Below are 17,376 nucleotides of genomic sequence, written 5' to 3'. Positions count from 1 at the left end.
ATAGAAATGTGTCGAATCCTACCAAGTTTTGGACATTTTAGGATACTTGCAGCTTTTTCTTCAGTTATGTGCAGCTCATTACTTAGTGACTATGTCGCAGTTCACTACTGGTAACTACACTGCTAGAAAGTGACCCTTTTTGAGCACCACTAAGTACAAAAACATAAATACATAAATACAAAGAGGTATTTCTAAACACAAAAAAGCTAAAATACAGTGTAACCAAGAATTCTAAATTCTACTTATAAACTACACACTGGAAAATAGAGAGGACACACACAGGAAACTCTACACCTTTTTAATACACTAGACATGATCTACACAGGTTCCCACTCACAAGAGAATGACCCATCTGTAAGAGTGAAGATCTAAGAGCAGCAGCTACCTGCAGAAAATAGCCTATAAGTTATTTATGCTCATACAACATAGTACAATCTGCTATTAGTTATTTGGGATATATTATCTTTCAAGGCAGGGTAAATTGTTTTCCTCCCGGCCCTGACCATGGAACAGTAGAAAAATGTCTTTCTTGGGTAATCATAGGCCTGTGATGAACAAAGACACTTGGTAGTGGTAGTTAAATTTCAAAACTTTAAACTATGGTATTATAAAATTTTTGTAATTAAAAGTTTGTGGTCCAAATCCATTCCTAGTGTCACCCAAAAGACTTCAGTCTACTTCCATCAAAAAGTAAAACAATAGCTTACGGTAACAATTTGAAAAACAAGTTGAAAAATTAGCTGAAATAATTGCATATCAATTTTTTTTTCAAATGAGAAGGGAAGCAGGACAGAAGGCTGCATGTAATTTAAGAGTTAACATTTTTTCAAAGAAGATAACAGTATTAACAATTCTTTCTAGCTCCTAAGGGATGACATGCATCCACCAGATATATCTGCAATGCACAATCCATTGTACTCCTGTTTTCAAAGACCTATAGGCAACAATAACACTAAAGAAAATGTCAGCAATGATGACAGCAACTCTAGTGGATTTGTTACAGTTGCTTCAAATACCTGACATACAGCCTTTTATTGCAAAGTGGCCTACAACTGGGCAAAGAAAGTTTGAGCAGCTAGTTAAGAATCAGCTAGTAAAGCAAGAGCTCAGGAAAGAATGCCAGCTTTGCATAAGCATTTTCTAAGAAAAAATTATGATCTGGCTCAAGCAGTTCAAATAGGTAAAATAAGCGAGCAGCAGCAGAGAGAATTGAGACACTCAGCCAAAAGCAAGCACTGTACTAAAAAGCAACATCCCTTGCAGCAGTAACTGGTTAATGCCAGCTCCAGAGAAGTGCTTCTAATACATTGACGTAAGAGGAGATGAAATGGGAAAGTGGCATTCAGAGAGTAAAAATCAATTTTGCTCCTATATTTAACCTTAAAAATTCTGCTGTGTATTGCAAAAGTATGATTCAAGTTAGCTCCCCTGAAGCCAGCCTATGGTTGTCGTTGCTTCAATGACTGAAGTCTGAAATGTGAGCGTGGCATTTGCTGCTCATGACCTACTGCTGTACGGTATGGCGTTTGAACTAGCTCATGCTGAGGGCTCTGTGCTGACTTGCCTCTGGAGTCATTATGCCTCCACCTGCCCTCCCATTCAGCAGAAAAACTCTATGAACATCTCCAGCTCTTTCTAGAAGGGGCTTTTCATACTAAAGAGTTACAGCAGAACACTTTGAAGTGAAAACAAGCGCACAAAAACTTAAGCTGCTTGATGGAGCCCAAGAAAGCCATGGTGCTTTTTATTTGAATTCATCCTTATCTGTAAATACCTTCTTTTTTAAAAAGTAAAATCTCTGTTCTGTAAGGCTTGATCTTGTGCATTTACTATTTGTTTGTGTTGTTTTTGTATGTCTTTTTTAACTGGAGTGTTATTCAAGGCTCATCCCAGTTTAGGTTTAGGTATCATCTGATATGTCTGTTTCAGCGTCCAGCAAGTGCAGTTGAATTCCAGACCTGGAGACACTCTGTGTAAGATGAAAACAAATAGCTGTGTTTGCATACCAGATGTAAAATTATTATACAATATCCTAAGAGCAGGCCAGTGGTCCACTTTTTTTTTGTTAATACTAGTTATTATACCATTTTGAGTCTCAAAGGGTGGATAATCTCCAGGATTAATGAGAATTTTCCTATGTGCAACACAAATCTTCTCAGCTTTATATTTATTTTTTTATACTAGGCAGACAGATTTACTAGGTATGAAAAAGCATTCTCAGTTAACACATTTCACATAAATGAATATTCTGATGAAAATATATTACTAGAAGATTTCAGTTCAATCTGCATAACTACTTTAAAAAGACTATCAAAATAACTTTATAATTAGACATTGTCTCATTGTTTAATCAGGTGCAAAATTTACAAATGAACTTACCCTTTTGTAAGTATGAATTATTTATAATGCATCCATCTATCTACATATACATACAGGTCAGTAACCTGTATAAGGGTATTTTGGGGATGAAGAAATAAAGTATTTAGAAATATTTTGAGGTTCAAAGATTAGCTTTTATTTAGACTAGCTCTCTGAAGCACAACCTTTATGCCAGCCTGAGAGAGTAAAGCGGCTTTAAAACGGTGAGTACTTCACCTTCTGAGTATTTCCTGTGAAAGGGAGCTTCCCAGACCATGCGGAGCTCTCCCACTGGCACCTGCTTCCAGCCCCAAGGAAAGGTTGTTGGAAATGAGAGGCTGCAGGAGTACAGAGCAGTCAGTTTTGTGACAAGTAAAATACATTGCCCAAAGGACATAGGAAGCAGCGCATAACTTAAGTTAGCTAGTAATACTGGCATCCGAGATGAAGGAGACTCATGCACGAACTGGAATACTAAAGAATAGATTCCATTTTGCACTGTAGGAGACAAAGAAGCCACAACCCATAGGGAAGGAACAACAGTGGCTAAAAGCTATTTCAGATATATAAATTCTGCATTTTTTGCAGAAATCCAGATGAACTAAGATTGTAAGTCAGAATGGCCTATGTTACAGCTGCTTGACAAGCCAGAACCTTCATAAAACTGATGCCCTTGCAGATATCCTCTGCGTCAGAAACTTTGAAAAGTGACAAAATGGCTGTTTATGTCAATTGGAAACTTGTATTGTGGAGAAAAATCCTTTCTTGACAAACAGTAACTCCTTTCTAGCTCCTATACATGGCAGGCACTGGCAGCTCAAATCTGGCACAAATTATAACTATCTCAAGCTACTCTGACTTGTGCTGATCATCTTAACTTTATGTTCAGGTGCTAAGATCAAATAATCTAGAATCACTAACAGTAACTTAACAGCTTTCAGTGGTTTTTTTTTTTTTTTTTTTTTTTTTTTAATTGCTTGAAGGTATAAAATCGGAGCAGAATCTTATTTCACCATCTTTATATTTGCATTACTGTTACTTTCCAAGCTGATAAACAAGCAAAAAACAGAATAAATTACACAGCTTTGTATTGTAATATCATGGGAGGTTTGAAGATTATCATACCAAATGAATTTGCACAATATACATAACTTATTATCTTGTGGGCACCTATATTTAGTCAAACCATATTCTTTTAGGAAAAAATAATTTATAATCAAAATATCAGCTTTTCTTTGCTGCTGCTGTTAAGACAACCCAGCACTGCAAGATCAAGAATTCAGAAGGGAACTGGTCTGTTCTTCAGAACTAGGCTTCCAAGTGCTAGGATATTAGCACTGCAGATCTGAGGTAAAAATCCAACCAGTAAGAAAATAATATGGTAATTGTTCCACTGAGAGCTAAACAGATTAATTAGACTACAGTTAAACAAAATGCACTTGATTAATCTCTGATTATGTCTTCACTGAAGTCACACTATAAATTATTCTTCAGGTGATATCAGACCAGAAACACAGATCAAAGACTCCCGAAGGGTAGTATTCCTCTGAACATACATAATTCAGTAAGAACTAAGCATATTCTTATATTTCATACAAAGGTACACTAAAGGAAAGCTATACACACCAGAGTGTTACGTTAGATTTGACAATGCAAGCAGTAATGTGATTTTAAGATAGATCTGGATTTGATGTAAGATTCTCCAAGGAACACTAACCCAGTGATTCTCAGCTATTTTCAAACGGTTACTCATAAAATGACAAGATACTGCTCAGTCCCTTGTCTCTGTCAATCTTTTTCCAAGAATGTAGAGGGAAGATCAAAAGGGAGATGACTTCATTAAAGGTCATTGTCTAATACCGAGTCAGTTTTGGTCACAAAATAATGTGCTGGCTTTTCAATTCCATCTTTTCCAAACCACATGTTACATAACCAGGCAACACTACATGTGGTGACAGCACGAAGTGGTAGAGGTGGGATGAGCACAAACATTTTTGAGTTACAAAAGACAAGAAAAAAGTAGCCGAAAAAAAAATTCTGATGGAGCAAAATATTTTTTCTTTCTTCTTCATAGAATTCTTTTGGGTTGGGTCTTAGACACCGTGTATATATATTACATATGTATATGTCCATATATTATATACATATATATATAGAGAGAGAGAGGAATATAGGAATATACACACACACAAACACTTTTTTACTTTCATAGCCTGACTGTTTATAATCTCAGGATATTGTTATTGTCAGGAGTTTAACCTTGTAGTACTTTGTACAATTTAATTATTAATATGTTTTGCACGGCCAGCACCTCAATTGTGCATTCAGATAGTGTTTCACAAAGAAAACTTCTTGGAGCTACAAAATTTCAAAAACTGCAAAGATGTTTCTCAAGGACTCTAAGATCTCTTCTCAAAGGAGGTGACATTACAACCAAACAGCAAGTTATTTGTAGGTCTGGAAAATACCTGTCACCTTTTAATTCTGAGACCAATGACTTCATGCTGTATTGTAACAGTAACTTCTCAATGTTTCTGATTATATTTTTAGACAAAGTTGCAAAGCTATTGCACTTGTTAAAATTCTCATCTTTTTCTTCTTTCAGTACATAATTTCCTCAGAAGGAGCTCAATTTTAAAGTTACTAACTGCATGAGTCAGTCACGGTAACAGATTTGTAGTGCTGCATCCTGAATTTTCAGATCTTTTGCAATGGTTATTAGCTAAACATTTGTTATTTTTAGGTCTCTCTTTCTGCATTTCATACCCCTAGCATGTAAAAAGCTGTGGTTCAGCAAAAAGTACTAGAAAGCACAGTTGCCAGTGTAATACTATTTCCATCATATCAACTATGTGATTACAAAAGGTATGTTCATCTAGGGCAATTTCAAAGCTGACAGAGAATAAAAAAGATGACGGGTTTTCAGTATCCCAGTGAAACATGCAATGCAAACCTTAATCTCAAAAGGAAGCAGCTTCAAAATATCCTTGAAAAATATAGCAAAAGTAGGGAGTTTCCTTTCAGTTAATTAAAACTGTTCAGGTGTAAATAGGTTATACAAGAAACTCATAATAACAAAAGCTACAGCAAAAATAAGAGATTTCCAATTTGGTAAAGAAAAAGAAAAGTATTTTACTTACTGATTATTTCCTTAAACAGCAAGTGCAGAAGCAACATTCGCTTCTAATAGTAATGAGAAGCTATTTGGCAATTTTATTTAACTGAATTAACACTGATGAAGCTGATAAAATATATTGTTTCTCAGACTTCACGCATTTCTACTTTTTACATATCTTAATTTTTTCTTGTTTATTAAAGACTTCTCTTTTGAAGTGAGACCATCAATTTGAAAGTACAAGAATTTTGAAAAAGTGAGGTATGACATTGAGATGGTTGTACTGTTGTAACATCCTGCCTTCCTAAGGCAATTGTGCTAACAACCAGAATTTAGCTAAATAAATGTTATTTTTTTCTTTTTTTTCTTAACTAGTACACTAAAACACCATCATATTGTCAAATTAAGTTTTTTTCTTTTTTTTTTTTTTATTTAAAAAGCAATGTCAGGAAAGTCTTTTTTGTATGTTCAGACTGCAATGTGTACCCAAGTCATCTCTGAACAAGCCAGCTTATGTATTGGTAGACAGCTAGCTATGGCTATATGGAATGTCACCTGGACTACTTAACTCTAATTTACCCTACTCACATGGATTTATGCAATCAACATGGCTGCGGTGACTTGGACTTTTGTCACTTTCAGGCTTTATTACAATTCTATCTAGGAACGGAGACTCATGCTCTGAAAAATCTCCTGGAGGTAAGACCCCATAGTCTGGGAGATCATCATCCTCATGTTTTCTTGAGTATAAAACCAAAATCAAGTTCTCTCTTCTGATATTCATAAATCTTAGAGTGTCTTAACTACACCTACTTCAGAGGTTGCACCTTCCATCATGGTTTTGACTTTTCCCAACAAGTATGTTTAAGGAGAATCATAAGGTAACTGATTAAATGAGAGTCTCATCAACGTATAGGTCTTTAACAAAGAAGAACCCAGACTTAATTCTACAAGCATTAAGACTGAATGTACTACATGCATGACCAGCACAATATAATGTTCAGTGAGCACTTCCAGGTAGAAGGTATTATTTTCTGGACCAACTTAGAAAAGTTACCGTCCTCTCTGCTCAGCAAGTACATCTATTTGTTCAAATATTCCTTATCTCCTTTCAATCAAAATGAACACTCAAAATGAGCAAACTTAGCTTAAACACTTTGGATAATACTTTTTTTCTAATATTCTGGAAGACTGGAAGGAACAGGTACTACTCCCAGCGTTTTTTCCTCAAAATTACCATTGAGTCAAAACATTACAGGCATTACCAAGTAAGCCTGAGGAAGAAAAAACACTGGGTAATTTGTGAAAAAAAAATGAGTTTTTCTGGCAATCACTGATTTGTCTTCATTTCTAGAAATTCTCTGTACTCTAATCACCTGCATCACAGAAAAGCTAAAGAACTGAGGAGTTTGTATTTCTGGAAGAGTCACTGTCAACAGGCAATAGTTTATCATATCTGCATTCCTAAGGAAAAAAAAATCTGATAACTTGCCTTTGCTAAAATAAAGACAAGGACACACTCTAAACTCCACATTTTGGTGTAAACAAAGGGTCTTGGGCTATATTTAAGCAAAGCACCACTGTGGAATTTTCATATTCCCTTCACTGGAGTATTCAACACAAATTCAAGAACAACCTCTCCCAGTTTGCATAATACATAGGTAATACTTGTGACAAAGCACCTTGGAAGGAAGCAGGGAGTTAACAAATGTGTGTAACACTGATAATTATACTTAAATGTGAGAAGCCTATCCAATGAAAGCTCATCATTAGTTTGGGAACGCGGCCCACCTACACCACCTGAGAATGAATTATAGTTATTGCTACAGGCCAAAATCCACCGCCACAAAACCTGACTGTCATCACCCAACTGGTAAGACATGGACCTGTCTGAAATAGCAGAGTCCAAAAGACAACAGCAACCTATTTCTAGCCCAGTACAGTCTATCTTTATCATCATGCTAAGAGGCTGCAAAGATCCATGAAATCTGATCTTGCTGAAAAAGTATTTTGCTCCCAACGCTGTTCATCCCTTGTCTATCAGAAATACTGCCACTAATTCTTGCTTGTGGGCTTGGGCCACAGTTGCTGAATAGCGTAAATGAGAAAACTGGCAAGTAAAACTGAACTGCAGCACTCCTGCAGACAGATCTGCATACGGATGGTGCTGATGCTTTCGGAGAGCTTACCCGCGTCTCTCTGGAGGCGGCCAAGATACCTGCTGCCGTTTCCTGCACGCTACTACTTCCTCTTTCCAAAATCAGTCGCCTTAGCGCCGAAGTCTAGAAAAGCACAACGGATTGGATTAAAGTCTGGACGGCGCCAGATGGAGGCCACCTCTTGACAGTCCCAGCGGCTCGTCCCGCCCCGATTTCACTCAGTATTTCGTGAAGCTTCGCTGCTTGACAGCGGCCAGCTCCCCCCCCCACCCCGGCAGGCCTGGGGCGGCCCGGCCCCTCCATCCCTCGCTGCCCCCAACGCTCCCCGCCGGCGCTCACACACACCTGCGGCCCGACCCGCGGCCGCATTTAGGACAGTTTTGCGTTTTTTTTTTTTTTTTATAAACTGCTGGCAAGTTGCAGTGCCTCCCGCGGCGGGGGTGGGGCAGCTCCTGAGGCGCCCGCTGGGGTCAGCGAATACAAATTCCAGCGAGACGAAGGATTACTTTCGGCTGGGCGAGCGCAGCAGCCGCCGCGGCTGAGCGAACCCGGGCACTCAGGCGCAGCGCGGCCCCACCACCGCGCCGCCGCACCGCTCAACCCCCCCGCCCCGTTCCCCCGCCACCCAAAATGGCCGCCGCGCCTGAGGGAAGCGGCCGAAGCTCCTCGAAGGGCCGGCGCCCCGCCCCTTTCCTCCCCCTCCCTTCCCCGCGCCGCGGCGTCAGCGCGCGCGTCACGCCGCCGCGCGTCTCCCTCCCTCTGCCTCCCTGCTCCGATTCGCCGCCGGCGTCGGGAGCCGCGGCCAATCAGCGGGCGCGGCCGGCCGGGCCAGATCGAGGCTGCCCCTCTTTTCCTCCCCCCCCGCTCGCCCCCCTCCCTCCCTTCCCCTCCCCTCCCCCGCTCGGCTCCGTCCCTCGCTACCGGCACGTTCCGCCGCCCAGGCAGCCGGGCCCGCGGGCAGCGGCGCCCCGGCACCGCGGCGGCAGCGCGGGCCGCGGCCCCAGCGGCGGCAAGGGGGGACCCCGGCGGGCAGGGCGCGGGCCCGCGAAGAGGAGGAAAGGAGGAGGAGGAAGGAGGAGGCGGCGGCGGCGGCGGAGGAGGCCGCGCGCCCTCCCACCTTCCCCCCCGCCATGGCCGACAACGAGAAACTGGACAACCAGCGGCTGAAGAACTTCAAGAACAAAGGCCGCGACCTGGAGGTAACCGCCGCCGCCGTGTGGCGTCTCTCATCCGCGGCCTGCGCCGCCCGCCCCGCGCGGAGAGGCGGCAGCGCCTCCCCCGCCCGGGCGCGGCGGCGGCGGCGGCGGGGGGAAGGGACGGAACCGGGGGGGGGAGGCGCTGTGAGGGCCGGGCGCGGCCGGGCCGTTGGGCGCCGCGCGCGGCCCGCCCCCCCCACCTCCGCGCCGCGCGTGGGGCTCCCTCACGCGTGGGGCGGCGGCATTCCCCCTCCTTCTCTCCCCTCCCCGCGGCAGGGCGCCCCGGGCGCTTATCGAGCTCGGTTGGGTGTAGTTAAAACCGCCCTTCGTTAAGGCGCTTTCGCGCTGTCGACAGCAATAAAAGTAGTATTTTTGCGTAGTTTTTCCTTAATTCCCTGCTAAACACTTAACTACTTTTTTTTTTTAATCATTACTATTTTTTTAACTGAACAGCTCGAAAAGCCTGAGTCAGGCATCAGGGCCCAGTTGTGCGCGCTGCTGTTTGTCTCTTAAAATATTCAAGTGTTAATCTTCAACGTTAATTCTAGGCAATAACTGTCCGTTTAAACGCCCTTTTTAAAATGGGGCAAATGTTAGTATTTTAGTGTTCAATTCGTGGAGCGTGGAAACAGTTGTGGCTTGTACTGTGCAGCCTCTAAACTTTCCAGAGGCCAGATTGCCATGTATGCTGTTCGCTTCAGCTGTAAAGCTGCTTTGTCAACATAGTGGAAGAGATAATTAATTTAGGATTTCCATAGTAAATATTCTAATACTAAAATTATGTATCGAGCCTCACCCATAGACACTTGCCGGCAGTGCTGACTGGGGAACCTGTGCGTGGTCATATTCATGGCATGGAGTTCTTTCTGATGGAGAAATGGGCTTCAGATATTTCTCGTTTTCATTTTGCATTGACTTCAATATCTGTCCCTGTGAACAGCATAGTATAATATCCTAGCTTTCATATGAAGTGGCAATACAGATAAATTTAGAGTATCCTTTTTCAAAAGTAGAGGATGCGTTTATTTTGCTGTCATTCATGGAAATATCGGCCATGTTTCTTCCTGGGCAATTGGCTAATCTAGAAGTTAATAATAGCTTTTCTTTTTTTTTTCTTGAAACAATATAGACAAAAAGAAATAAACATTTAAGGCAAGTTCTTACTAAGAAGTAATTGTATTGGTACCAGTTTATTCTTTGATTATGCACAATATTTGGCAATGCCAAAATAGTTGGAAATGGCAATAATTAATGCACTGATTGCTCTGTTTAGTAATAGAGTTGTTAGCTTTAATAGAGTTGTTACCTTTGTTAGTGAGGACTTGCTTTAAATGTTGATTTCTTTTTGTCTAAGTTGTTTAGTTAACTTTGAACAGATAACTATGAGAAGAGACCCTTTAGGAAAAGATGCAGTAAAATATATGCTGACAGACTTAAAAAAAAAAAAAAAAAAAAACTTACAAAAAATAATAGATTGGAGTGTCTGCATTATTCCTCTTCTGGTGCCTACATACTCCGTTTTAAGGTAAGTCAGCTAAAGTAGGGAAGGCTTAACACGAACACATGCGCAAAGAGACGGAGCCCTGTGTGTGTGTATCAGGAAGCAGGTAATCTGTCAAGTATTTTTTGAATTTGCTGATGCATTTAAGTGGCCTTCTACAGTGAAAAAACACTGTGTGGCAATGTTAAATTTTAGATACTGACATCTGTCCAACAAATCTTGGAACATATGCTTGGTACCTAAAATAACTACCATGGACAGTTATTTTTCATACAATAGCTCAGGCTTACGGCTATCATTCTTGTTGTTAACTGCTTACACACCACATTTTTCATTAAAGCGTGAGATGTTGGTAATGCCAGCTTGTAGTCAGGGTATATTATAGCAGCAACAGTTACTAATGAGTGTTCGGTTTGTGCATCATACAAGTGCGTTTTTCTGTTGCTTTTGACAGAAAGGTGTCTGTTTATTTCACATAGGAAGCCAACGTTTGATCTTTATCTTTCCCTTGTCCCGCCTCCTTCACTCCTCCCCCATTTTATGTCTGCTGAAGTTGCCTCTGTAGCCATTAGCTTCTTTTTTTAATTCAAAACTAGTGATCCTCCTTCTTTTCTGTGACAATTGGTCTCTGCAGATTGTCATACAAATTATAAATTACTCTAGTATTTTTCGTGAATGCCAAATTAATAAATACTTCTAAAGATTATGAAGTTCTAGCACATTGCAGATTACAAACTTTTTTAAAAATGGTTCACATTCTTACATGTTGCTGAAGTCCATTCATTGGTAGTTAAATTAATAGCTACTCTTGCATTGCACTTAACTTTTAGGTCTTACCACATCATAGTAGGCTATTTGTATGTTTTTCAGAAGACTGGAAGAAAATTTTCAGCTTCTGTCTTTTAAAATGCTAAGCATATGCTTAGACCTTTGTATGTGTAAATATGAATTAAAGTTTGACCTAGTTTTCCAGTTTATATCAATGTACTTCTAAAAATATAAAGCCTAGCCTTAAAACAAACCCACACTAATTTACAGAATGCATGCTTAATAAGTTCTTTATACACTTAAGTATTGAGTAAACATGCATACAAAAACATGTTATGTTGTAAACAGTTGCTGCTGTATGTTTTAAGATGACATTAATGACTAGGTTAGGAATAGAGGAGTTAGTTTTGACCAGAAATACAAAATAATTCCTTGTCCTTTTTAGTATTTATAGCATTGATAACATAAATATCAAGTATTACAAACTTTTTTTTAACAGCTGAAGAGTTTGTGGCATGAGTGCGCTAATTTATAGCCAATGCTAAGACAGTATCTATTTGTAGTGTTTGAAGTTTCTAGTGTAGTACATGCAGTAGGCTGTTAGTAAGAGTAAGGATTTGTTAAATTCCTTATTTTTTATCTCCCCCCCTTAATGGGGGGAAAAAAATCCTTAAAATTTTTAAGGATAACTCCTTAAAGAACTGCCCAAACAGTCACACTTGCTATTTCTTTTTATACTTCCAGAAACAAAATTATACTTCAACAATGCTTATCTGTAATTTTATACAAAATTATATAAGTGCTTGTTGTATAGGAAAGCTAGGTAAGATAACTTATTTTCATCTTGTCTCTTCAACCAGAAATATATTTTCCTGTTTGCACCATGGTTCTCCTGGCTCTCCTTGAATGGAGAGGAGTGTCCACAAGGAATGTCTTGTGTATTTGAGACACATGATATAAAACAACAATTATGTTGTAAGGCAGGGTACTTCAAAACAAAAGTTGGAGCAGCCGTTGAGTCTAGATGTTTCAAGATCACTGCTGAAAAACTCTATCAAGTTTTTAAAGAGTTGCCAATGAAGTTCACTGGTCTTGTAACACTGACAAAATATTGGGGAGCACTAAGAAAGCTTCATAGGATTGAAATAAAGTTAATTTCATGACTTACTGGCTATCCCAAGTAGTTAGAAGCTTTTTAACCTTCTGTCGTATCACACACAAAATAGTAAGTTTGGGATTCAAATAGGAAGAATCTGAAGGAGGGCAGTAACTTCACTCACTATAAGCTGGTTAAAAATAGATTCCATTAAACACTAGTTCTGTGATGAAGCTCACCTGTTTTGTGGTGGTTTAAAAAAAAAGATCATGTTGATGTCTTTGTGTAAGACACTTTATTTGGAGTGTACAGCTTCTCCAGGAAGAAACTAGAATGACAGCATGCGGAATGTTATATTGATTTTTGCAATGGAGAGTTCCTATTATAATTCTAAAGGAGGAATAGTTGCTGAGATTTGTTTTCTAATGGTATCTTGTAAAGATTGTATTGGCTTTAAAACTGTTTAGCATTTTCCTCAGTAATTTTGAGGATAAAATTTATTTTTCTAGTTTACAAATGAACAAGAACCAGTATAGAAGAGGACTAACAGATAAAGGAGAACCTGCAAATGTGAACTTCCACATGCCTCTGAGGAGGCCTTTATTTTTTGTTTTTTGTTTTATTCTTCAGTGGCCTGTTATTCCTGTGAAGCAGAAGAGAACTTGTTAGTCATTGTGTGTTCAGGGTTACAGACTAGTTTTCTTGAACTGTGATCTGCAGACTGAGTGCTTTGTGAGCACATAGCAATGGACAAGCAGTTGGTGCACAGGGCCATGGTTGATAGTGTTTTCAACAAAAAATTGAAGGTGTCACACAGCCATCAGAAGGTTTTGGAGGTAACTAGTGTTCGTTTTTTTTCCAGGCAATTTCTTGTTTGTGTTTTGAATCACAGATCATACTAGCTATACCAGTGCACAGTAGCAATTGCCAAGGAAGGAAAAGATGGGTCAAGCAGCTCTGCTTTAGAGTAATTGCTGTTGCCTTTTGCAACAGGAAGAGCATGCTTTTGCAAACCACTCACTAGAATGGGAGGCATAAGCGAAGGTTTAACATTGTTGGTACAGTGGCAGGCCTTGCTATTGTAGATGCAAAAACAACTCTGTGAGTTGTGAGCAAAAAACATGCAAAGGAATAAAGACATGCTATGTATATAATAGGGGTTGAGATCTTGAGAAGCAGTGATACAAGGAAAGAACTTGAAGAGGGATTGTGATGCATCAGCTGAGCATGAGCTCCAGGTGTATGTTAGTATATTTAGAAAGTGCTGATAGATCTGAGAAGTTCCTGAATGTGCAGTGTATTTTTTCAGTATTTGATATTGCTGTGAAGCCTTCTAGAGTGCATCAGGATCCTGCTGCTCTTAGCTAATGAAACATTGTAATAATAAACTGGAGGGATGAGGAATGATTAATGACCTCCTTTATGATAAAACTTGAGGAGCTATATTTAGTTGGGGGAGGAAGAGGATGGAAGGCTGGCAATCATAGGCTGAGAGAACTAAGTTTGATAATTTGATTTTCAGGGTAGCAAATGAAGAATAAGATTTGATGACTAGAGGAGCCAGATGAATTCATACTTAAAAAGTGATACATGTTTTTAAGTTGGAGCATTTGTCAAGCACCATTCTGGATTCTCTGTTTCTAGGATCTTTTAAATTGAGATTGATTGCTTACAGTTGTGTTAGTGCAGGCTGAGAAGTGATTCAGGGAAGTCTGAAAATCAAGCTGTATCTTCTGCAAAGCAGAAGGTAACACTGGAGAGTCTAGCTTTATGATGCCACCTGCCAAGAAACCGTTATATTTAGATATCTACCCTGTGGATATTAAATAAACAAAAAAAAACCCCACAAGTTAGCTCTTAGGTCTGTTGCTTTCACTTCAGTTTCTTCAAAACTCTTGCAGGCTGGGGAAATCATGCTGTGAAACTTCTTGACAAAGCTGATTTCAGTTCTTCCTGCTTTGTTCATGTCATATTCTTAGGAGAAAGGGCAGTGACAGTTAACCACTGATGACCAACTTGTAAACCAAGTACTGTTCATCCACAAAATTATTTTTAAGTAGCCCTATTTTTGTAAATTGTTTTTTACCAGTGACTTCAGTGGTTACTTGTCTTTCATGTGGAAGCTGTTGCGAGTCTAAGGTACTCAGATTTTCAGAGGCAAGCAGGAATCAAAACCAAGGGACTATCAGGTTTTTCTGCTGGAATGAGAAGCATGGTCTTCCAGATAGGGCTGATGTAATTTCAAGATTTTTTTAAAGCCTAATTGACTGTATACATGTCTTGTCTTCAAATAATGAAACTTTCAAATGACATATCTGTGTATTTTTCAGCATTTTTTCCTACTCTTCTCTCCCCATCTCTTACACATGCATGCATGCCTGTGTGCTGGTCCTTCTGAAGGTATGTTACCACTTGAGTCAGAATATATTCCCCTTTGGGCTCACTAGTAACTGTAACTATTACCTTTTAGTATGTGTTATGGTTTAATGGTGACTAGCAGTTGATGCCCCAACAATACAGTCTTCTGCTTCTTGAAACTGTTTATTGTGTCTTGCTCTTGGTTAGCTACAGCTTTGCTGTAAACCGTGGTATCGTTACTGAAGTCTAGGAAAAAATGTTCCTTGCAGCTTTTCTTTAGGTGTGCTTCTTGCATTAGTTTGCAGTAAATGGTGATGATTGGAAAGGAGTTAATTAACAATCCTGTGTGATGATAGGGGGTTTGTATTCTGGAATGTTTCAATGAAAGATTTTTCCTCACCTTAATTTCTACTCGCATGTATCAGGTTAATAGACTTGGGAGAAAGTACAGTGAATGCCATACTGCAGGCTGAGAGCAAGAGCTTCTAGCAGATCTGTCAGTTGTGAAGTTGCACAGTCTTTCTGAAGTGCCTATATGTTAGGTGGTATCCAGGAATGTGCTTGATACTGGCTTCTCTGGAAAGGCACCAGTCCTTCAAGCACAGGCAAATGGCTGTTGAGTGCTTCTTGCCTCTGTTCTTCAGCATTACTATTCATCATTCAGGCAGAATACATGTCTTTGAAGAATCCTGGGCTACACTTTTCTGGACTCAAATTTTGTAGTGCTGACTTCTGCAGTTGGTAGCATCCTGCAGTGTGTGCAACTGCTGGCAAAGGACTGAGCTTCCCAGCGCTGAAGTGGTGCACACATTAGAACGCTGAAGCATGAACTGCCAGATAACAGTGCTAGTATTCTGTATTGGTGTGTTGTATAACAAGTGCATATTTAGGAAAATAATTCTTAGGGAAATTTTCCTGTTTTCAACTTTTCTCCATTTTGTGTCAGCAAAGACACTTGAATTAGGTCTATTATAAAACATTGACACTTATGAATAAGCTTATGTATTTATAAAAGCTAATGTAGTTATAAAACAGGTATCATATTCAGAGACTATCTGTTGGATAATAAATATGTTAATATGTGTTAATAAATGTTTAAGTAATATTTTTTGCTATTTAGAGATCACATTGTGTTGAGATTTTTTACACTCTTTGAAGAGTTCTGAGAAATATTTGAAAAGATTATCCAGCTGTTGGAGAGCAAACTCATAATACTGAAGTAAAAAAAAAAACTCTCCTAAGAATATGACATGAACAAAGCAGGAAGAACAAATCAGCTTTGTCAAGAAAAAAAAACACTGCAGTGTTAGACACTACTGTTGACTTCATGTGGTGGATATAACTGTCTAGATGAAAGCTACAAATTTAAGTTGTGCTGGACTCTTATTCTAATACTTTTGATATGTAATTAGTTTTAACTTACTGGACTTATTCTTTTTATCTTTGATCTGTTACTAATTTTAACTTTGACCTATGTTTGAATTAACATACTTTAAAACAGTTACTGAATACTTGATTTGGTACTTTCCAGTGTGGGACAGTTCAAACTTGTGTGTTGTGACTTTTATCTTGTTACGTGTGCTTCATCTGTGTTGGGTATCCTCATGGGGAAGTTATTGTGTGGGTGTGTTTTGTTTTTTTTTCTTCTGTTTTTCCCAGTGAACTGCATTTTGGTCCTCAAGCAATGAAAGTTTCTACTTCCCAGGCAATGGGGAGTCATCCTTTCTTCTACCCATGTCTCTGTTCCTGCCCTCTTTTTCTTATAATGTATTCTTTGAGAAAGAAAACTGCATTACTTGGAACTGGAAAATATTGATTCTAAAGAAATGTACATTCATTTTGATTAAAAAAAAAAAAAAAAGAAAAAAAAGAAAAGCCCTTCTGAAAGTCAAGCTTTTAATCCTTACCTTCAGAACGGCTTCTTACTGCTGTACAGAAAATCTTAGTGCTTTCTTTTATTTTAATGGGATCCTTTATGCTCTGGAATTTTAAACTTTCTCTGGCATTGAATATTTTCTTAAGTTAGAATAAAATGCAGTTGGCTTTGATTTTACCATTCTGACTCACTGCGGAGTTTGAAGCATAGAAGAAAGTTATTAGAGACTTTTCTATTTATACTTTGCATTGTGGTAACATAAGCAGTAGTAGACCCATTTATGTACATTTATGATTGCATTTTTTCTTTGAACAACCTAATTTGGAGTCTTTACAGAAAAGTATTTCATGTGACTAATTTATAAATAATACTTTCATAATTCAGCTTTGCTTATTAGATCTCTTCATCTAAACTTGTGTATAAAGCCACTGTTATTTCACACAGCAACAGAAGAACGTGCACATCAGGAACGTGTGAAACTCGTCACATTTACTGTGGTTATTCAGCAGAAAAGTTTCATGACTTATGTGTGGAAAAGTACACTTACTAGTGCAATGTGTGCATGAGAAGGCAGGACTAATCCAAGTAGGCATCACTTAAAAATAGATCATTGTGTTGACTATATGTATTTATTTTGAAGAAGTGCATTGTTCTTTTCAGTGTAGTGGTTGTATTCTTTGATATCAAGGATTGCCTGTACAATCTGAACTTCTGCCTCTGTTTTACAGTGTAGCTGTGTGATGTCTTCTGTGTTGACTATTACCTGTTAGTAATGGATTGTATTCCTTGCACATTTGTCTGATCAGTGAGTCTGCTGCAGCTGTATAGCAGTGTTGTTTCCCTGGTACCAGTGTCTGTGCAGTCACTTGGTTCTCTGGCTGCCCTGAAGTGTGAGCTGTTAATCTTGAGTGGAGGGGAGGCAATTGGGCTGGGCTTTACTGCTTCCTAG

General features: G+C 39.2%; 2 protein-coding genes across 7 annotated transcripts in view; one reads left to right on the top strand and one right to left on the bottom strand.

Annotated features, from left to right (window-relative positions):
- The window catches only part of B3GALNT1 (beta-1,3-N-acetylgalactosaminyltransferase 1 (Globoside blood group)), a 44,878-nt gene extending 36,635 nt beyond the window's left edge, over window positions 1–8,243 (bottom strand). For 4 of the 6 annotated variants that reach the window (XR_009959309.1, XM_062582943.1, XM_062582939.1 and 1 more), the window contains exons 1-2: window positions 7,978–8,243; window positions 7,663–7,755 (exon numbers count right to left, since the gene is read on the bottom strand). Coding sequence is in view for 2 of the 6 variants with exons in the window: in XM_062582943.1 (XP_062438927.1) it covers window positions 7,663–7,755; window positions 7,978–8,001 (117 nt within the window). In the remaining 4 variants the exon portion in view is untranslated. Of the gene's footprint in view, window positions 1–1,717; window positions 1,970–2,595; window positions 2,697–7,662; window positions 7,756–7,977 lie in introns of those variants that run through there. The other 2 variants (XM_062582945.1, XR_009959308.1) reach the window with 2 other exon arrangements.
- Window positions 8,244–8,643: 400 nt separating this feature from the next.
- KPNA4 (karyopherin subunit alpha 4) overlaps window positions 8,644–17,376 on the top strand; it is a 29,527-nt gene continuing 20,794 nt past the window's right edge. The window contains exon 1 of the mRNA XM_062582319.1: window positions 8,644–8,831. Within this exon, the coding sequence (XP_062438303.1) occupies window positions 8,763–8,831 (69 nt within the window). The 5' untranslated portion in view covers window positions 8,644–8,762. The remainder of the gene's footprint in view (window positions 8,832–17,376) is intronic.

This window comes from Rhea pennata, chromosome 9 (assembly GCF_028389875.1).
Source record: "Rhea pennata isolate bPtePen1 chromosome 9, bPtePen1.pri, whole genome shotgun sequence".
In the NCBI taxonomy this organism is placed as follows: domain Eukaryota; kingdom Metazoa; phylum Chordata; class Aves; order Rheiformes; family Rheidae; genus Rhea; species Rhea pennata.
This window is presented reverse-complemented; position numbering and strand designations above follow the sequence as displayed.